This window comes from Sander lucioperca, chromosome 24, assembly GCF_008315115.2.
Source record: "Sander lucioperca isolate FBNREF2018 chromosome 24, SLUC_FBN_1.2, whole genome shotgun sequence".
Taxonomy (NCBI): Eukaryota; Metazoa; Chordata; class Actinopteri; order Perciformes; family Percidae; genus Sander; species Sander lucioperca.
Genome location: NC_050196.1, coordinates 13,654,852 through 13,676,414, shown reverse-complemented (window position 1 = coordinate 13,676,414; position 21,563 = coordinate 13,654,852). Strand labels below are relative to the sequence as shown.

At 40.7% G+C, this 21,563-nt stretch overlaps 3 protein-coding genes across 5 annotated transcripts in view; all 3 read left to right on the top strand.

Moving 5' to 3' along the window:
* Positions 1 to 8,527, top strand: part of LOC116044392 (collagen alpha-1(XXVIII) chain-like) — a 31,484-nt gene extending 22,957 nt beyond the window's left edge. For all 3 annotated transcript variants that reach the window (XM_031291507.2, XM_031291509.2, XM_031291508.2), the window contains 11 exons: positions 212 to 280; positions 1,520 to 1,588; positions 1,707 to 1,775; positions 1,870 to 1,950; positions 2,115 to 2,150; positions 2,561 to 2,597; positions 2,804 to 3,361; positions 4,923 to 5,218; positions 5,318 to 5,540; positions 7,120 to 7,314; positions 7,510 to 8,527. In XM_031291507.2, the coding sequence (XP_031147367.1) occupies positions 212 to 280; positions 1,520 to 1,588; positions 1,707 to 1,775; positions 1,870 to 1,950; positions 2,115 to 2,150; positions 2,561 to 2,597; positions 2,804 to 3,361; positions 4,923 to 5,218; positions 5,318 to 5,540; positions 7,120 to 7,314; positions 7,510 to 7,517 (1,641 nt within the window). In that variant the 3' untranslated portion in view covers positions 7,518 to 8,527. The remainder of the gene's footprint in view (positions 1 to 211; positions 281 to 1,519; positions 1,589 to 1,706; positions 1,776 to 1,869; positions 1,951 to 2,114; positions 2,151 to 2,560; positions 2,598 to 2,803; positions 3,362 to 4,922; positions 5,219 to 5,317; positions 5,541 to 7,119; positions 7,315 to 7,509) is intronic.
* Positions 8,528 to 10,504: 1,977 nt separating this feature from the next.
* Positions 10,505 to 17,081, top strand: LOC116044749 (kelch-like protein 41b). The gene is made up of 6 exons (XM_031292202.2): positions 10,505 to 11,750; positions 12,596 to 12,753; positions 13,925 to 14,032; positions 15,346 to 15,531; positions 16,406 to 16,552; positions 16,649 to 17,081. The coding sequence occupies exons 1-6, from the start codon at positions 10,638 to 10,640 to the stop codon at positions 16,758 to 16,760; spliced, it is 1,824 nt and encodes a 607-aa protein (XP_031148062.1). The 5' UTR covers positions 10,505 to 10,637; the 3' UTR covers positions 16,761 to 17,081.
* An 876-nt stretch (positions 17,082 to 17,957) lies between these two features.
* On the top strand, positions 17,958 to 21,416 carry LOC116044750 (2-oxoglutarate receptor 1-like). The gene is made up of 2 exons (XM_031292203.2): positions 17,958 to 18,615; positions 20,071 to 21,416. The coding sequence occupies exon 2, from the start codon at positions 20,080 to 20,082 to the stop codon at positions 21,058 to 21,060; it is 981 nt and encodes a 326-aa protein (XP_031148063.1). The 5' UTR covers positions 17,958 to 18,615; positions 20,071 to 20,079; the 3' UTR covers positions 21,061 to 21,416.
* Positions 21,417 to 21,563: the final 147 nt, after the last annotated feature.

Here is a 21,563-nt window from a genome sequence, read left to right as displayed (position 1 = left end):
ATTGTCCAATACTGTAAGATCAATTTCAGAGTGTTTGAATCTGCACTGAAGATAGGTTAACGTATGTCCCCAGTGAAAGATGTGGTCATTTGTTTGAGGAAACTAATTAAAGGAAACAAGATTTTACTCAGCACAGTTCATTTGTTTGATGGATTGTAAATTGCTGTGTTGTAAGTGTTCATATATCGTCGCTGTGTTTTCTCCTTTGCAGGGAGATGTTGGTTTCCGAGGGTTGCCTGGTTTACCAGGACCTCCGGGCGAAGGCCTCCAAGGACCTCTGGTACTTCATAACTTTCAATTTTTTTCAGATTTGACATAACCTCTGGCTGAAATGACTTCCATTTTGACTTTTCATCTACCTTTTATAACTCATAAAAAAACTGTTTGTATTCTGTTTCTGCAAACACAATTCAAGGACAACATTGCAATGTGTTTACGTATGCAAAAAGCCTGCTGTAATTCGTTTTGACATACAACCAAATGTTTGCCATTGAGTCATATCCTCCGAAGGATTATGTCTTTGCTGTAGTCTAAGAGTTCCAGATTGAAAAAAAAGAGTGCTTTGTCTTGTGTGTGAACATGCCCACCGCAGAGGCCTTATATTCTAAGGCTGCCAGTTTATTTTTTCATGGTATTTAATCATGATTTCCCCCGCAGCACTCTGACACATTGGTGCAGAGTGTGAATCTCCACAGACATATGTGTCTGATGAGAAGCAGGCCTAACCGAAGCAACACCCCATATACCCTGTCCAGAGTCCCTGCAGGCTTCGGACCAGTGTTTCTGCAGGTCCCAACACTGTCACAGTCATGCAGCGGATTTAATTGAGGCCTCAACTAAAGCAGTCATGTTGGCAGACTACAGCCCTTATGCATGTTGAGAGAATGGTGGTGTCAGAAATGCATGACTCAGTATTATAAGACAGGGATAATCCTCACCTTGAAAATGCTTTTCCCTAGAAATATAACAGGCTGTTTCATATTCATTATACATCTGTTCAAGGAAGAGGAATTATTGGTTACACATGTGTGATACATGGCTCAAAGCTAAAGCAAAACTAGGGTTACAAGGTGCTTTCAGTCACAAAAACGGCAACAAAACACATTTAAAGAATAAACCTAAATGCTAAAGAACCTTTTTTAACTAAAATTTGACAAAAAGGAAAATTTTAAATGAAGATGTTAGTGGACATGATTTTACCAAATGTTTTAGGGTACAGGTGTGGCTGTGTGTATAGATCTGCCAAACAGACCACTTTTTCTAAGATTTTCTAAACAAAAGGCAACTATGAGATGGGTCTATAGTTTCGTGGTTCAGGTTTTTTTAGATGAGGATGCATTGAAACAACCGTAAAGTGACTTGGGACACACCTAGAGAATAGGGAATTGTTTGCAATAGTGTGTAACCAAAGACTAATGTTGCCTAATACTTCTTTGGGGAATTTAGGTGGTACAATGTCAGAAGTTGTATAAAGTAAGTCCACTCCAGTGTGATGCTCAGTGTATCCTCTGTACTGCAGGGTAACCCTGGGCGGCCAGGCCCTCCGGGGCCAACAGGGCCACAAGGACAAGGAGTTCAAGGACCAAAGGTAGGCTGTGATTTGTTGTCCTTCTTATAAAAAAAAATCATGTATCTTTAAACTCTATCTGAGATGTCTATAACTGCCCTGCACATGCAAAGTAGTTCATTCCTGTGTTTGATTCTAGGGTGAACAGGGGGCCCAGGGAGTGACAGGGCCAAGGGGGGTACCTGGTGAAGGTTTACACGGAGCTAAAGTGAGTCCCCATGTTGTCTGGGACTTTTGAATGTGGGTTTGTGTGATCGTTTTATATTCCGATCGCTGATATTTTGCCATGTGATGTGTGACAGGGTGACCGTGGCTCGGCAGGGGAGAGGGGGCTGAAGGGAATCAAAGGAGATTTGGGAGATCCTGGAACCCCGGGGGAACCTGTGAGTCACACTTATGATGCTTTTATATGTCCATTTACTGTGTAATGCTTTGTGAGAATTATGCTCTAATCCTTGTTATTACTAATTTCAGCAAATATTTGTCTCTAATTTTAATTTTAAATGTGCAGAAACTACTTTTTGTTTTTGTTTACTTCTTATTTTAGGGCCGACCTGGTGTCAAAGGTGAAGCAGGCCTCACTGTAAGACTTTTTCACATACTTTTCCACTGGTGGAATTTAACTAAGTACATTTACTTAAGTTCTGTACTTAAGTACAAATTAGATGTACTTGTACTCCACTTGAGTATTTCCATTCTATGCTACTTTCTCCACTACATCTCAGAGGAAATATACTTCTTTTTTTTCTAAAAACCTAACACTACATTTGTCTGACAGCTTTAGATACTACTCAGATTACAATTTTCCAAACCCATCCTGTCCAGTTAAACCATGTATCTCCAAATTTTTCTAATAAACTAATGGATTAAGTGTTCGAAAATAATTTTGCTATTTTTACACAAGTAAAGGATCTGAATACTTCCTCCACCGCTGACTTTCAGTTACTACTGTTTTATTTATGCACTCTCACTGTGTTGGTGTATTCATTTCAGAGAGAGGACATCATTCGGATGATCAAAGAGATCTGTGGTAAAGTATCTTGTGATCTTTGCAATATTTATTTCACTTCTCAGTATTGACTTAACAGCACAGATGTTATAAGAGAAGATTTAGTTTCTGAATCTAAGCCACTGTCTCATCTTATCTGTAAATCATTAGATCAGATTCCACAGGGTCAACCTTGTCAGAGTGACAGTTCTGCCATGAGCTCATATGTTGATGTGATGTGATTCCAGGATGTGGGATCAAGTGTAAGGAGAGGCCCATGGAACTGGTGTTTGTCATCGACAGCTCGGAGAGCGTGGGCCCAGAGAACTTTGAGATAATCAAGGATTTTGTTAACGCGCTGGTGGACCGAGTCACGGTGGGCCGCAACGCCACCAGGATCGGCCTGGTGCTGTACAGCCTGGAGGTGAAGCTGGTGTTCAACTTGGCCCGCTACGTCACCAAACAGGACATCAAGCAGGCCATCAGGAACATCCCATATATGGGAGAGGGCACCTACACCGGCACCGCCATCCGTAAAGCCACCCAGGAGGCCTTCTTCAGTTCACGTTTGGGAGTCAGCAAAGTGGCCATCGTGATTACTGACGGGCAGACGGACAAGCGAGAGCCAGTGAAGCTGGATATTGCTGTACGAGAAGCACATGCTGCCAATATTGAGATGTTTGCTCTGGGGATTGTGAACACCACCGACCCAACACAGGCTGAGTTCATGAGAGAGCTGAATCTGATCGCCTCTGACCCAGACAGCGAGCACATGTTCCTCATTGATGACTTCAACACCCTGCCAGGTTAGACAAACTTATCTTTGGTAGTGCTTTGTGAGATATTAGCTTATTGCTCTTATATCGGTATCTGTAATGCATATGTATGAGAAATGCCAGTACACAAACGCTTACGATAGTTTTTAATCATTTGTGAGCCTCAGAGGTGCTGGTAGGTGGAGTTCTTTAAACTTTGGACAGAGCCAGGCTAGCTGTTTCCCTTGGTTTCTACTCTTTGTGATAAACTAAGCTCATTAACAAATGGCTATGGCTTTATATCTAGCATACAGACATGAGAGCGGTATGGTTTTCTCATCAAACTCTCAGCAAGAAAGCAAATACGCATATTTCCAAAAATATCAAACTATACCTTCCATTTTTCATTATTTCATTGTAATTCAGTTGTCAGTGGGAACTTTTTCAATGTATTCTATGCTTAACTAGTTATAAGTTACGTAAAGAGTATGATTTGCACATCATTAATTAAAAAAATGCAAAAAACAGCCATGGCCAAATTATCGATGTAATATATAACCCAGGCTTAAAATCAGTGTACTTCATCTTTACCTGAGTGTCCTCCACTAGCCAGAAACTTTTTTCCATGTCTAAGAGTCTACAGTCATGCTACTGTAGCAGCTCTGAGAGGATGTATTTGTACTAAATGTTAACATCAGTATGTTTACATGCTGATAATGACAATGGTAACATGGTGATGTTTAGCGGGTATAATATTTACCATATTTGTTACTCGTGTATTAGTATATATCCACGACGTTACACTACCAGGATTGCTCAGGTGCCACAGGAAATTTCGCCAGATGCATGTCTTTTCGCCAATGTCTGTTTCCTTCCTTTGTGTTGGAATTTTAAACTCCGGTGGATTTACGAGGACTATGGTTAACTGCTCCTCAGATCTCTGCAGGGTAAATTGAGACAGCTAGCTAGACTATCTATCCAATCTGAGTTTTCTCTCGCACGACTAAAACAACTTTTGAAGTACACCTTCCACCAAAACAAGTTAATTCCTGAGGCTATTTTGCAGCGGCTTCGTGCGGAGCTTAGCGCCACCCATGACGATTGTGATTGGTTTTAAAGAAATGCCAATAAACCAGAGCACGTTTTTCTCCCATCCCGAAATGCTATGTAAACTAGTCAGACCCTCCTCCGCAGCATGTGGAGGATGGTCTGGCAATGAGAGACTAATGTATATTACAAGTAGTTCTCAACTAAAGAATTGGACAAGAACAATTTTTGACCAGATGATTGCACTATCATCGCAATCTATCCAATAGTTTTCGAGACATTTCACTTAGAACCACAGATGTGAACCTCATGGTGGCAATAGAGGAAAAGTCAGGGGAATATCACAGTCTATAGGATATATCTTCTGTGGATCCTGAGAGTCTGTACAGAATTCCATGGCAATCCATCAAATAGTTCAGTTCAGTCAAAATGGTGGACAGACCAACATTGCCATCCCGAGAGCCATGCAGCTAGTCCGTCTAAAAAAAATTTTGTTTAATCTTTAGAGACAACCCATCCCGTAAACCTTGCTCTGACTTCTTCTCTCTTTGTCTTTCTGTCTCAGCGCTGGAATCCAAATTGGTCAGCCAGTTCTGTGAGGACGAGAATGGAGCCCTGATATATAACAGAATAATTAACGGCTATAACGGCTATGGAAACAATGGCTACAACAGCCACAACGGCAACAGGAATGGCAACAATGGGAACTATGCCATCGGTGGTTATGGATACCGGCCTGTGACTGAGCAGCAGGTACTGAATGGCCGTCAGACCGGCATCAACACTGGGGCCAGCACTCCGAGCCATGGAGGCCGGGTAGAGACCACCCAGCATGGCAGCAGAGGATCCAGCACAGGACATGTATGAAACATATGAGTGTATGTATGAGTGTATGTATAATAATATAAAATGATCCTTATAAAAGTGTTTAACACTGTTTGCTGGTTTTGTCACCATCAGGGAGGAGGAGGGCAACATGTGTTCACTGAGACACACTTGGGAACTGAGCGTGGGGACACATTTAACCGCAACACATCAGACATCAGACCTCCTGCCAAAGAGGACTCCTCCAGTACCAGAGGTTCCTCATCTTCATCATCATCTTCTTCGACAAGAATAACCACATCCTCCTCAGGTGTATCTGTACAGCTTGTGCCTGCACTAAGGCCAGCTCTTCCCAAAGGTACAGCATGTCTATTCTGCTCTCATCACATTTAGATAATTCTCTTTAATAGCCAGGGCATGCAGAGACATGGCACAGTGACATACCCATTCACAAAACAGAGCAGTCATCCACAGTAGTCAGTTTGATAGTAATTACAGAGAAACACTATCAACAAGTGAAGCGGCTAAAATAAATCATACCTTCAGGTTCCACTAAAATCAAACGAGCAACAGCGTTTACATTTTATTATCGCGTCCACATAAATGCATTATTCCTCTAGGTGTGGTCAAAATAGTAAAAGTGGTTTCCTGTCGAAATCACTTAAACGCCACTAAAGATCATCAGGTTTAACTTAAAGCCAGGGTTGGTAACTATTTCCGAGGTACACTTTTTTATACATCGTTTGAAAGGGTCTTTACACCCCGACAGCAATAAATAACTTATGGGCTCTGTAAAAGGAGCAAAAAAGATTCGTCACCTGTAGCTGCTGTAATCCTGTGAAAACGTCCACCAATCGCTGCCTCGCAGTCCGCTTGAGAAGAACCAATTAAATGCCTCCTTGCCGCACTGCTTGCCCCACATTCCCGTGTACGAGCCTTAGCTCAATTCGCGTCATCGCCGCCGGAGTTACTGTCTACTGGAGAATGGAGTCACCACTGCCACGGTTTCTTGCAATCGATCGGAGAAGGATTTACCCTACATCTTCTATATTCTTCTTTCTTAAAAAAAAATTTCCTTTTTACTCAGTGATACTGTATTTTGTTCTGCAACAAACATGTGATTTCCATTTTTTTATATAATAATTTTACTTGTGTGAGATACTGAGATAATATCTTTAGTGGCAATTATGTGGAATTTACAACAAACATATTTCTAATAGATAGATAGATAGATAGATAGATAGATAGATAGATAGATAGATAGATAGTGATACTGTAAGGTCATTCAACTGGAAAATCAGAGCTGGAACCAATTTCCGAGTAAAGAGAGCTGTTCTGTGGTGTTTCTCTAAATCATTTTTGCAGATAACTTAATCATTTGAGAAAATGTTTGCCTTCTGGAAGATGTCAACGGTGAGGTGACAGGGCACGGTGCTTGTGCTAACTCGTCAATGTCATTACTGCTGTGTATTTCCAACAGGTTAATCATTATTAGATCCAGAACTTTGTTAATAAACCACCTTATTGTTATCTTGGAAACATCACCTAAAGTTAACCTGGGGTTAGGTTAAAAGTTGGATTAGACTATAAGAGCTAAATTAAAACTAGCCAAACACTACAGACCAGTCTAAAATAGTTTTTATCCCTACACTACAGCTAAGCTAGTCAGATGCTAAGTGATATAACACAATCCTAAATACATTATGTATGATCAGATCAGCTGTGATGTCACTTGATAGATTACTTTCCAGTGAAGCTACAGTGAAGCTCCAGTCCAGTGTGTTTAAAGTACATGTGGTGGAGGGGACTCCGGGGTTATGATAAGTGCTTTGTGATTGACAGGCTCAGTAATGAGGTCATGTAGGTGAGGAGCAGTGAGGCCAATTATTTTTGATGCAGTGTGGATGATTTTATAGAACCTGCTGCTTTTCCTGCAGAGACTGTACCCCTGGACCCTCGCTGTGGCCTGGTTCTGGACCAGGGCACGTGTCGGGACTATAACATCCGCTGGTACTATGATAAGCAGGCCAACGCCTGCGCACAGTTCTGGTATGGAGGCTGTAACGGCAACAAGAACCGCTTTGACACAGAGGGGGAGTGCAAGAGGACGTGTGTGATCGCCAGAACCACCGGTACACTCTCATGATTCATCCCTACCATATTAATACCATTTATGTCATTGACACTTAGAATGTCAGACAGAAAATCTGTCATTTGTCATCTTTCTCTTTTTTTTGCAATTTCCTCAGCAGAAATGAGGCCATAACAATTTTATTGGTTCCAAATGTTTTACAGTATTGACTTTCTCATATGTTTCTTTTTTCCAGGAGGCTGAGTGAATGCATCTGCTGTAGATACTTCAAGGAGGGGCAGCTAAAACCAGCCTTTTTTCACAGGTTTATGTAAAGTTTCTGCATACACATTTACACTGATGTTCCATATCACTGTTACATTTCAGTTCCTGTCTTTGTGCCCCCTCCTGTACCACTTATTGTAATGATTCTCCTGTAATTACAGTGAAAGAGAGCCCAGCTTTGATAGATACTTCCGTTGTTTTGTTTTTTATATCAGCACGGAGGATACTCAATCACTCCTACTCAGGAATAAAGATGAGCGAGTGTGTCCACTTTCCAGGGGATTCCCCCACCGCTCGGACATGTTTTTCATACACAGTCTGTGAGTGCTGCAAAGATTGTGAAAAAAATGGACTGGCCAGTGAATAACTGTGGTACCTTATCAATGTCATAATCATACATCGCATCAGTTATTCAATATGTCATAAGGACATAGTGTAGCTATTCATTTCTTTACTCAAACAATCACTGTAGGGCATATTGGTGCCTAATCACAAGAGCCAATAACACAACACAAATGAAGCCTCTCATCGTTTATATCAATAAAATATAGTTTGTTCTTTTTTATATACATATAAAAATGACTGATGCTCTGTAACTTCATGGAATAATTCTGTGCATTACTGAATGAAAATGTGATGTTTTGTGTTTACATGATTTCACTTCCTTCCTACCACTAACCTTTGTTAAAGCTGTAAACTAATGGACAGACACACACACACACACACACACACACACACACACACACACACACACACACACACACACACACACACACACACACACACTGCCCTCTACTGGGTAACACATGCTGATGTCACTGAAGTCGGTACTACAGAACAAGATACTAGAATTGTACTTCCATTGTTGAACTACTGGTTTGTCACTACAGTATATTACTCAGCTGTCCTGACTCTATGAATACATATTGTACTGTTACATGGTCAACATTTGATTTCAAACATTTTTTAATAAATCTGATCTAAACTAATACAATATGTGCAAATGCATCACCTTCATGGTAAGGGACTGTATACAAATTATATTAGCTTACAGTCACTGTTTTGTTTAGCTTCTTGTCTCGTCTGGGGTCTGATAAACACTAAATTCATCCAATTCCGTGTCCACAATGCTATTTTCCAATAAACTGTGGCTGTCATATTTCACGGGACCCGCGTGAGTGCAGAATTCATGTCGCGGCTTTCATCGCTGTTTGTCACTTTGCCTAAGATTGAGTAGTACTCGCCCTGTTGTTTATTTGGTTGCCATGATTTCGCAAGTGATGACGTCCTGTCACTGTTCCAGTTGCTCACCCTAAGGGGAGAGAGAGCAGATGACAGTTCGCTTGAGTTCAGTAGAGCACACGGCTCTGCAGAGTCGTGTAATTACGACTTTATGACATTTCATAAACAGCATGGTGGGCTGTCGCGGTAATATCAACATAGAGGAAACACTGGGGGTGGGAGGGTGTTTCAGTTTTTTGGAGTATTCAAAACAAAATAAAGCTACTAAAGCTACTAAGCTTTTTTTTAAAAAGAGCAACACATTACCTAAATATTCTCCAAAAATAAATATTTGCAATACATGTTTAAGAACTTTGCTTTATTAATCTACTGTGGCTTTAATAAGTGTCGGAGCTTTCTTAAGCAGAATCTTCTCTCCCCTTCTGCTTAAATTACATGTTAGACACTCCTCGACAAGTGGCGTAGTCTGATCTATCTTTAGTGCTGCCCACGGGAGAAACGTTACCTAACTCTACACACTCCTCACACTTTGTCAGGCCACAGAAAGACTTAACAATATAAGATCCTATTGATCCAGACACATCAGTAATGGCCTTTGTAGCACTGACATTATCTCAGTAATTGAGGTAAGTTTTAAAATGTTTAAGTGCAAAGCAACACACTCTCATAAAGTCACAAAGACACACACGCACAGCCAAGCAGCTGGACAATAATACACCCCACAGGGAAAGGGAGAAGCTTGCTGATTGGTGGACAGAACAGCTTGTATGCGTGGCTCTCACCTGTTTCTGCACACAGCTGCTACACCCAAACTTTTCTGCTCCATTTTTAGCACAATGATTTTGTGTTCTTCAAACTCACTTATATTAATAATGCCATGCTGTGAAAAGATAAAAAAAGGTACGTTTTTGTATTGATTTGTAGCAAAAGATCCAGTGGAGTAAACAGAGAAAACAATGAAGTGCTAAAAGAAAGTATAAAATACCAAAAAATCATTAGAAATAATATCAAAAAAACTGTTGTTGCTGTGAAATGTGCTGGTTCAAATGTAGAATTTGCTACTTTTCTTTGTCATATATGATAGTAAAGGTAATCATTTGGTGGTTTGGATTATTGGTTGAACAAAACAAGTAGTTTAAAGATGGCAGCTTGGGCTCTGAGAAAATAATCAGTAAGTAACTTATGAGTAACTGATAAAGTAAATGTAAGTTGCAGCCCTAGTAGTATCTGTGATGGTAAAAGTGACTAGTAATTGATAATTGTCTCTAATAATTAACGATACTGTCTTGTCTGCTTGTATATGAATTACAAAGTATAAAGAAATTGGTGTATATGTAAACATAAGCCTAAATCAGTACAGTTGATTTGTCTGACTGAATAAATAAATGAAAATCAGATATAAATGAAAGAAGATCTATAAACATATTTTTTAACATGACAGCGGCTGCTCTAAATATCCTCCCAGTCATACGTACGGCTTAAGGTGAGCTATTCGAGGGCTTTGACAGCATTGTCTCCACTGTTAGTCAGCCACATGACACTTTGGGAGCTGAATCATGGTGGCACAGCCTGAGCAGCCAGTTGCTTCTTTCAGTCTGTGACAGCAGCTGCTCCAAGCCCAGGCCTGTGCTGTGATTTGGCCCAGTCAGATTCCACTGGAGCTAAAGCAGGCAGGGGGCAGAGGGAGCTATATTTAGAGTGGGACGGGATTAAATTGCAGGGTCTTCACTCTAGGAACCTTTTCTGTGCTCTGCCTTTCCCAGCCAGGACCGACTGCCAAAAGGACCTGTGGCCGCCGTCTCCTTCCTCTTTCCACAGACCCCCTTGTTCACCCGCTGTTTCCCCTCCTGACACGCCATGGACCCCAATGCCATCAAGGAGGAGCTGCGCCTGTTTCAGAGCACGCTGCTTCAGGACGGGCTGAAGGAACTGCTGAATGAGAACAAGTTTGTAGACTGCACCCTGAAGGTAGGCGACCGCAGCTTCCCCTGCCATCGGCTGATCATTGCCGCCTGCAGCCCTTACTTCAGGGAGATCTTCTTCACAGAAGATGGGAAGGAGGTGGAGAACACGAAGGAGGTAGTCTTGGAAGAAGTCAACCCTTCCATCCTAGAGATGATCATCCAGTACCTCTACTCGGCCGAGATTGACCTCAGCGACGACAATGTGCAGGATATAATTGCTGTGGCGAACAGATTCCAGATCCCTTCTGTCTTTACGGTCTGCGTCAACTACCTTCAGAAGAAGATCTCCCTGGGCAACTGCATGGCCATATTCAGGATGGGCCTGGTGCTCAGCTGTCCCAGGCTTGCGGTGGCTGCACGCAACTACATCGCCGACCGCTTTGAGCTCCTCTACAAAGAAGAGGAATTCCTCAAGCTCGCAGCCCACGAGCTGTTTGCCATCATCGGTGGAGACGCGCTGAACGTGGAGAAGGAAGAGCTGGTGTTCGAGGCGCTCATGGCCTGGGTCCGCTACGACAAGGAGCGCGTCAAGGTCCTGAAGGATGCTTTCAATTGCATCCGCTTCCGCCTGTTGCCAGAGAAGTACTTCAAAGACAAAGTAGAGACCGATGAGATCATCAAGGCAGACCCAGAGCTCCAGAAGACAATCCAGATCATCAGGGATGCCTTCAAGGGGAAACTTCCAGAGACACCCAAGAAGAAGGAGGGAGAGGAGGGGGCCGGCTTGGAAGAAGGTGAGGAGGAGGAGGACAGCCCATTCCCCGGCTTCCTGAATGACAGCCGCAGACACGGCATGTACGCACGGGAATTCATCGTCATGATCAATGATACGGCGGCAGTGGCATATGATGTCAGCGAGAACGAGTGCTTCCTGGCGGCCATGTCGGAGCAGGTGCCACGTAACCACGTCAGCCTGGCGTCACAGAGGAACCAGCTCTACATCATTGGAGGACTGTTTGTGGATGAGGAAAACAAAGATGTACCCCTGCAATGTTACTTCTACTTGGTAACCAGGTTTTTCTTTCATTTGATACTCCTCTATTTTTATCACTTCCTTCATTGCACTAAATGAATTATTTAAAGAAATCGTTTGACAATTTTGGGAAATATTCTTATTCACTTTCTTGCTGAGATTTAGATGGACACCACTGGCATATCTTAATGTTAAATAGCATGGCTGTGTCATTTTAACACTTTTGTATGGATTAAAAAAGATATATAACAAAATATTTGCGTAAGTGAATTCATGGGGTTAAGTTGTGCTGGTAGGCAGATTTTAGTTTACCTTTCTTCAGAGTTATGTTTATTATGCTTTTTGCTAATTTAAACTAACCCCCAGCTGGCTATCTTTAATATTTATTGTACAAACATGAGAGGGGTGTCAATCTTCTCATCTAACTCTCGGCAAGAAATCAATTGAGTGTATTTCCCAACATGTCCAACCACAGTGTTTGTAGTATCTTAGAAGTCTTTTAGTATTTGTGAAAATATCTCAGCAAGTACTTTAGCTCATCTAAACCCTCTTTGCATCTTAATGGAACTCAACCTACACATAAAGCAGAGAAAAATAGAACACAAATTTAAAGTAATCTTTCAGTGTGTAACCACAAGAATGACTGAGATACTGTTTTCCCTAAATCCTTCTGCGATCAATCGAAGGATTATTTTTCCCATGTTGCCCATCAGGTCTAAAGTCTACACAGACACTCAAGCCTTAAAATCTACTATATTTTACAGCATAATCAATATATGGATACCACAGTATGATGGTTCATTTCCATCTTCATGAGGAGACAAAGACACACAGCTAATGGGTACCAAGAGGGTGTTTTAATGTACTTTTCTTCACAGTTGGATCCACTCACATCTGACTGGGTCGCCCTGCCGCCCATGCCTTCTCCAAGATGCCTCTTCAACATCGGAGAGAGCGAGAACCTGCTGTTCGCCGTGGCTGGAAAAGACCTCCAGACCAATGAGTCGCTGGACACTGTGATGTGCTACGATGTTGAGTTAGTAGCATTATTTGCTTCTTTTTCCTCACTATTTTTTTTTTTTCTCAGCTTGTGTCTCACCTTTTATACAGTTTTAAGGTGATAATTGACTTCAGTAAAAGAACAGCATTGTTTCCTTTACAACGTTTAAAAAAAAAAAAATAAGAATATTTGGTTCAAGTATAATTAATTGTGTTTTGATGTGAACTCACCCTCTTACGGTCCACTTCCATCTGTTGGTCGCGGAGCGGGACATTTTAGCCGACTCTAAAATCCTTCCTCTGTTTAGTCGACTCTAAAATCCTTCCTCTGTTGTAAGGTCTTGGAGACTGTTATTCATGCTCTTATTTCGTCTCGTATTGACTACTGCAATTCCATGTATTCTGGGATTTGCCAATCATCTTTATCACGCCTGCAGCTTGTCCAGAATGCGACTGCTAGATTGTTGACTGGTACCAGAAGGAGGGATCATATCTCCCCGATATTGGCTTCTCTTCACTGGTTACCGGTCAAATATAGAATCGATTTTGAGGTAATGTTACTTGTTTTTAAGGCATGACATGGATTGGCCCCTTTATATATTGCTGATCTCCTTACCCTACATCACTCCTCCAGGAACCTAAGATTGTCTAATCAGTTCCTTTTAGCTATTCTACCTTCTCGGATGAAAACAAAGGGTGATCGTGCCTTCTCCGTTGTGGCCCCGAGACTCTGGAACAAACTTCCCATTCATATTAGGTCCTCCTCTACAGCTGAGATCTTTAAGTCTTGTCTTAAAACACATTTTTATTCTTTGGCTTATGATTTAGTTAGGGACATTTGTATTCAAGTGTGTTGTTTGTATGATGTTCATTGTGTCTATATTTTTATAGTCTTCCTTTGTTTTTATAACATAATATAACTTTGTACAGCCCTTTGTTCAGCCTAGGTTGGTTTTAAATGTGCTCTATAAATAAATTGACATGACTTACTTGGTCTCTTCAATAATTATGGAGCGGTTTTTCTTGGTTTTCGTTGGTTAGGATATTCTACTTGTTACATGTTTATCACAAATCCCAATGGATTTGGCTCTACAAACACTACACAAAACAGAAGCAACATATTCAGGGGAGCAAAATATATAAATATAATAATATAAAATATAATAAGAACATATTTGAAAACTATTAATTCAATTTTAATTCTTCAGGAAGATGAAGTGGACTGAGACCAAAAAGCTTCCTCTGAAGATCCACGGCCATGCTGTCATCTCCCACAAAGGACTGGTCTACTGCATTGGAGGAAAGACAGATGACAAGTGAGTAAATGTGTGTGTGTGTGTGTGTGTGTGTGTGTGTGTGTGTGTGTGTGTGTGTGTGTGTGTGTGTGTGTGTGTGTGTGTGTGTGTGTGTGACTGACTGCAGCTGTTTGTGGTCTATCACACACTGCCAGAGTGCATAGCTGCATGGTACTTCATAGAAAACACTGCTACAGGCCAGGACTGTTTAATATGTTGCCATAATACTGATCCTGTGCATCTCTTTGAATGATACAGTCATAGTAACGGGTCTGCAGAACCATTGAACATACTGTATGAACTGTGTTGCAGCGCATGCAGTAGTGATACATGAACAAAACAGCCAGGAGGTCCTCAAACCTTAGGATTTAACACTGTATTTAATAATAAGTGTATGTGTGAATGACTCTTAAAGGACACACCATGCAATTAACAATCAGTGGGAAAACAATTCAACAAGAAGATCAACAAGGCCGAAAACCTCATTAAAAGGTGAAGAAAAACCCCCAAAAATGATAAGAAAAACACAATATCATAATATACATTTTCAACCAACTATATCCACAGAATATATATTATATAATATGATATACTTCAGGATGTTACGTTCAAACCGTTGATTAACGGTTTGTTACGTTCAAACCGTTGATTAACACACTAAAACTAATCTAGGTAAAAAATGTAATGTAAAATATCCTGATTTAATTATTGTATTTCATTTATTATCAGGTCTTTCTTCCTCATTTCCATTTTCTTATTTATTCTATGTTTTCTATGTTTTCTTTGATTCCATATTCTATATTGAAGTAGCGAGTTCTGTTCACTTTTTTTCTGAGCAACTTATTCAGCTGTTTGGCCTTTAGGTGCAACTGTTTACCTGCTGATTGTTAATTTGACACTGTATCCTTTAAAAAGAGAGTGATGATCTGATGAAGGCTTCATGCTGAAACACATTATCAGTCCATTAGAAACATAATTATAAATGATTAAGACACAAGGTGACATTTTCATCATCATTTACTGGAATGTCACCTTATTGCTTAAATGGCTATGAAAATATTTTGGGGAAAACAAACACTTTGACATTTACAGAGCATTTTATTCCAAATTATACTCATTTTCATTAATCCATTGTGGGATAAGCTTTTGTCTATATCTGCTATTTGTTGTATTTGTTATTTAACTTTAGTGTTGTATTTGAATGTTTTGTGTAGAAAGAAGGTGCTTTTTGTAACAAAATTCTGCCATCCATTCATTAGTGTAAGCACCATCTGGTTGTAACATCTTTTGACACTAACATTCCCATGATCATATTTATTCCTTCATCTCCACAGCAAAGCCCTCAACAAGATGTTTTCATACAACCACAAGCAGTCCGAGTGGCGGGAGCTGGCGGCCATGAAGACACCCAGAGCCATGTTCGGAGCTGTCGTCCACAACGGCAAGATCGTGGTGGCTGGTGGAGTCAACGAGGAAGGCCTCACAGCTACATGTGAAGCATATGACTTTGCAACAAACAAGTATGATTCTGTTTAACCTTTAAGTTGAGACATTAGGTTAAAAATCATATACATTTTACAAAAACAACCACATTTAGACATCATTAATTTAAGAAAACCCACAGGCTATGGAGCCCCAAAGTGTTCAATATTACATAAATAAGTAACAAATTCTGAAATAAACATATGAATGGATCGTGTAAAATAACAGACCAAATTAAACCAATATATAGTGAAATTATTTCAGAAATCATTAAATGTCAACTCATTATGATGAATTGTTGTTTCATCATGTACATTTTTTTAATTAATATAATTTTTTTTTTATAAATGCCCTGTTTCAAAAGCCTGTTTTGATTTCCTAATGGCATTGATACTTATTTCATGTCATGTTTCACATTAGCACATACCCCTAACCTCCCGGCTGACTGCCTGTTAGCTGGCTAGTTGTGTGTCTTTCTCTGAAAGACGAATTTAGAATCAAAAGGGCTGCTGCTGTAACTGTGCCAATCTACTTGTATTTGAATGAAATGGGACATTACGCAATGAAAATAAAAAAAATGTAATAAAAGTGTCATTGGGTAGAAAAACAACTGAAAAGGGGCATTTTGAAAAACAGACTTCAATAGTGAAAAAAATGACCTGTAATAAAACTAATAATGTTTTCTTATTTCACAATGTATTGGCTAATTTACCTGTATATATTTCATGTTATTTATTTAAAAAACATCTTAATTATTTAATATTGAACTCTTTGGGCCTCCATACCACATTTCAGTTATCTCCGACAGCCACTAAAAAACTCAAATTGGACAAATCTGCCAAGGTACAAATGGCATTTAAAATGAGAGCCCTATCTTACACTTGACCTTCTTCTGATGTGGTATCTCCTCAGGTGGGAGCCCTTCACAGAGTTTCCCCAGGAGAGGAGCTCTGTCAACCTGCTGAGCAACAGCGGCTCCCTGTACGCTGTGGGCGGCTTTGCCATGGTTGAGACGGAGAGCAAAGAGGTGGCTCCCACAGAGGTCACTGACGTCTGGCAGTAAGTCTTCTCAAGTTATGTGACCAAGATTTACATGTTTTGGTTGGTTACCATTGTGTTTGTTCCCAGATCTGACTCTGCTCTTGGTCTTGTTAGGTATGAGGATGATAAGAAGCAGTGGAGTGGGATGCTGAGGGAGATGCGTTACGCTGCCGGCTCCTCCTGTGTGTCCATGCGCCTCAACGCTGCCAGGATGCCCAAACTGTAGACAGAACCACTTTCTTTATTTATTAGCACCCCCAACAACACATCCTGACACCCCCCTCCTCCCCCAGCGAGCTGCCTCTGAGGCCTCTCATCCTCTGCACTCAGATTTCTGTGTGTCGAGATGATCTTTGACATTAATTTTTCTCTGAACTCAGATGATTTTCATCTGTACTATAAACACTCGGTTCTGCCGCCTCTTCAAAGACTGCACCATCCAGACAGTTTTAAAAAAAAAGAAGCCACAATTTAGATTGATCTATAAAGCTCGGCTCTGCACCATTTCTAGCATTTCTTTTGTAAAATAAACATTTGTAAACTTCTTTTACTGTTTCTGATGTTGTGTGATCGACAAAAAAGTGACGTTACAGAGACTGTATCAACGCGCCTAGGGCAGCCGGTGGAGAGAAGATGTATATGTGTAGCTGCTTTGTACTTCCATGGAAAACAAGGAAGTGGAACTGGGTTAATAGTAGATGAAGTATTTACATTTAAACACAGCTTAATGATCCTCAAATGTGTCACACCTTCTCGTGTGTGTGTGTGTGTGTGTGTCAACATGACTGTGGGTTACGACACTGCAAGTTCAAGAAATTGAAACAAAAAAAGACTGGAAAAGTTAAGGTATGTCTATGCAGTTTGCCCTCACACAGAATCACAACAGTGATTTTTTTTTTACACTTTAATGACACAAAACCAATATTTTTTCAGAATGGTTTGCAACTGTGCACTGCAGCTGTAAATGAGATGGAATATGTGTAAAGGATTCCATTACACTCATTAATGCTTAAAATAAATAATAATGGGGGTCAAGTAATGTAAGTAAGGACATTTTTATGTTACCTTTATTTTACCAGTGGTACAGACTAAAAATCTCTTTTTCTAGAGTATCCTGGCCAAAATAAAAAAAAAAACTTTTTAAATGTGTCCTGTGAAACCAGCTCCCAAAGGTTCAGGTGATTTTTACCACAATCTGAGCCGAGTGAGCAGCATACTTAAAAGTGAGAAATTGAGTTTGAACCACAAGGTATGGTACTCTTTGAGTGAAAGTCCCGAGTTGGCGTTGTCGACGTTTGATCTGTAATACAATTTTGCTGAGGCCTCTTCTGTAAGAGCTAAAAGAAAAAACTTAGATTCAGGAGGTAGACAGAAACAGGACTCTAACTGAATGCTTTCATTTCACATTTGGACAAAATGCATGTGTTAAAGCATGTTGACTCCTTTAAGATTTGCTCACAGTTTCAGTGTTAACATTTTTTCAAGGTTTGGAATTGACGTATTGATTTAAAAGTTCATTGAACTAATAGAAATCTCTGGCAGAAAAAAAAGTGAGAGTTCGGACTTTCACACGGCTGATACTGTTGTTAAAGCATTCATTTCCGGTATTTTTCCAAACTTCCTCGTTACTTTAATCAGAAACCAAGGTCTTTGTCTACTAGATTTAGCTCTGCAAGTCACCTAAGGTAATCATGTGCCTATTTAAAGAAATAACAAAGACATCTTTCAACTTTTCGTTTTTATTCAACAAAGGGTGCACTGGAGAGTTTAAATTATCAAAACACAATGTGTTCCCAGTCACGCTAACCCTTTTTCTTAGCAGAATCCCCTGAAACCTGATCTGTGTAAATAAAGTGACCCTTGAGCTTTATCAGCTCAAGCATGACACCAGGAAGTTAGTGTACATGGCTGAAGGTGAAGTATACAACAATGGGCTTTAGAACTAAGCTATGCTGGAGTTTCCCCCTGGGTGTTGAAGGGGACAGGAGAGAGTAGGAAGAGTGACAGAGAGATGGATGTTAAAACAGAGATGAGACGCTGAAGGCTTGGAGTGAGCACTGATGAGAACACTGTAACTAAAAGTGAGTAGAAAAATCTATCTATACCTATGTTTATGATTTCGACACTCACCTGGATGAAATTAGCTTTTGGATAGAAATTGTACAAGTCCCTGCCTTATGGAATCATGTGTGTCGACACGCAATGTGTGAATGACACTTTGTACATCTCCTCACATCTATAATGAGAGCAGATTGCACTGACAGCATTAACGGAAGCTGCCATCAAGCCAGGATGCCATAGGCGCTGTAATATCCTGAGAGACTCTCAGAAACCAGACTGTTTGACGAGGAAAGAAGAAGGTTTTGTTTGCTTCTTCCCCACTGAGGTGCTTGATTGTTTGTTTCCTAGGATATCTGTCCATGCTCTTTCTTCCTCAAACAGTAATTGCCTTTGACAATTATATGACAGCTGAGGGAAAAAGGATGGATGCCTATTTTCTTTCTCACCTAAACATATAATGTATATGTATATACCTGAATTGGGAATCATCCAGCTCAAATATTCCATTACAAAAAGCCATAAATTCAGCATTCGTTCAGCATATTTTAAAACAGTAAAGCTGCACTAATCAATATTTTTACATAAAAAATGAATCAAATGACTGCATGTTAAGTGGATGGTGTCACTCGTAGGGACGCACCCACAGAGAATTACCACCTGACTCTGCCATTCCCCTCAGCATACGGATTTGTTAGCTCATTGTTTTGGTCTTAGCGTATACAGCTAATGTTTTGGTATATTCTCACTGCTCTCATACATGTAGCAGTCGCAGCAGGCAGATACTGTATTCCCAGTAAAAAAGCTCCAAAAAATCCACTGTCAAATTTTCCGACAAGCTGGTGAAAATAGTTGAGCATTTGCAGGTCCCAGATATGTTCGTCATATTGACTCCATATGGTGATGTTAGCATTGTACTACGCCCCTAAGTGGCCATAAAAAAAACATTTAATACAGGGTTTAAGTTTTCAAATAGCGCAGAAACAGTTTGACTGAAAAAACAACAACAATTTCTGTAATCAGTTAATTGTAGTCATTTATCAAGCAGCTTTTTGTACCTTAGTAAAGAGCACATGTAAAATATATCTTTCTAGTTGTCAACAAGCCCTACAGTATAGATCGGCCCCCCTGAAAAACCTTTGACTAGCCACACATTTTTGTACTTTTTAAATCATAAATTAATGTATGTGTTCAAGTGTTAGATATATATTTTCTGTGCTTTTCTATCTCCCCAAACAATGATTTAAATGATGTTTCAAACTGACTTAACACAGTCAAATTTCAATATCTTGAGTCCAGAAATATCAGTGTAATTTGTGGGTAGCTGTAGCATTTAACTTCTCGGATCATTAAAAATCCCAAGAATCAAGGACATGACCTCTTTGTCTGCAATTTTAAGTACGACTCTGGCTAGCTCCCTCTTCTCAGAGTTTTAATTTTTAAATGTGGTTTGTAAAATTGCTTTTGATTCTCAACAGGACTCAGCCATGGAACATCCCAACTGCACCAACGTGGACCAACTGATAAAACGATATTACCTGCCTGTCTCCTACACCATCATCTTCACCGTGGGCCTGATGGGCAACATAACCTCCATTGGCATTTACGTGACAAAGCTGCGTCCCTGGAAGAGCAACAGCATCATCATGGTCAACCTGGCACTGACTGACCTCCTCTATGTTCTCAGCATGCCCTTCCTGGTCTACTACTACAGCAACGGGGAATCGTGGACACTCGGCGACTTCATGTGCCGCTTTGTGCGCTTTGGCTTTCATTTTAACCTGTATGCGAGCATCCTCTTCCTGACGTGTCTCGCCGTTTTCCGCTATGTGGTGGTGATCAAGCCTCTGAGGGCAGCGCAGGTGCAGCAAAAGTTTTGGGGTATAACTGCGTGTTCAGCCGTCTGGATCATCGCTGCTGCCGAAATCACACCCATGTTGACGATAATATCCTTAGAGCAGCGCAACAACAAGACGTACTGCTTAGACTTTGCTAGCACCATAGACGTTAGTAACATGTTAAGTATGTGGTATGTCCGGCTGCTTACTGCATTCGGATTTCTACTCCCTCTAGTGGTGGTATTCATGTGTTACATCGGTATAGTGAAACAGTTGGCCAAAGGGCCTTACACAACCAGTCCGTGTCGGATGCGAGCACGGCGCGTGACCGTGCTGATCGTGGTGGTGTTTGTGGTGTGTTTCCTGCCGTATCACATCTTGCGTGTGTTGCGGATAGAAACTCGAAGGATGGCGTGCATGGTGGAGCACATTGTGCATGCAGCGTATATTATCTCCAGGCCTCTGGCTGGATTCAACACCTTTTTCAACCTGGCTCTGTACACTCTTTCAGGTGATAAGTTCAGGATGGCCTTCCTCAGCACTTTTCACTGGGAATACTGGCTGACCAAGTTCAGGTCGCTGCTCCAAGCCGTCTTTAGAAAGGCACGCCGTGACATGCCGGCCGCATGACTGCCGACTGTCCAACGCCTGACTGTTCTTTCATCTGCGTTTGACTCACTTTGTGGACACACAGTAAGCTTACTCACTCTGACTCAATGTCGGGAAAGCCGCATGACAGTGGGGGTTTTGTCATTTGGTGCTTCCAAGAGACAAAATAATTGTGCCAACCCCTGAAATGTAATTGCCTAAAGCTAAGCTGTAAGAAGTGCATGTTAAGGTCTAACCTTTGTCCACACGTGAGTATACTGTAATTTACCTGACTAACAATATAATGGATTATATTATTTGAAACCTTGAAAATAGTCTGCGTTTTCAGACCTGTTGTTTGTTTGCTTTGTTCGGATTCAGGAACTAATTTGATGCAATTGTTGGATTTGCCCCTTTGTTTGTTCTCTTTGTCAAGAGTGGTTCCAAAAGTTGTAAACAAATGCCATGTGCGAGCAAGCTGTTCTCTCATTGGTCAGAAATATTACCAGGAAGATTCGCCTCAAAACGCTTCCTCCTCTTTCTTT

What these genes read in the sequence shown, in the direction of transcription:
- LOC116044749 (XM_031292202.2), top strand. Translation starts at nt 10,638, where the DNA reads ATGGACCCCAATGCCATCAAGGAGGAGCTGCGCCTGTTTCAGAGCACG. An exon ending in TATGACTTTGCAACAAACAA is followed by an intron (nt 15,532 to 16,405) that starts GTATGATTCTGT and finishes GTATCTCCTCAG; the next exon opens with GTGGGAGCCCTTCACAGAGT. An exon ending in GAGGTCACTGACGTCTGGCA is followed by an intron (nt 16,553 to 16,648) that starts GTAAGTCTTCTC and finishes TGGTCTTGTTAG; the next exon opens with GTATGAGGATGATAAGAAGC.
- LOC116044750 (XM_031292203.2), top strand. Translation starts at nt 20,080, where the DNA reads ATGGAACATCCCAACTGCACCAACGTGGACCAACTGATAAAACGATAT.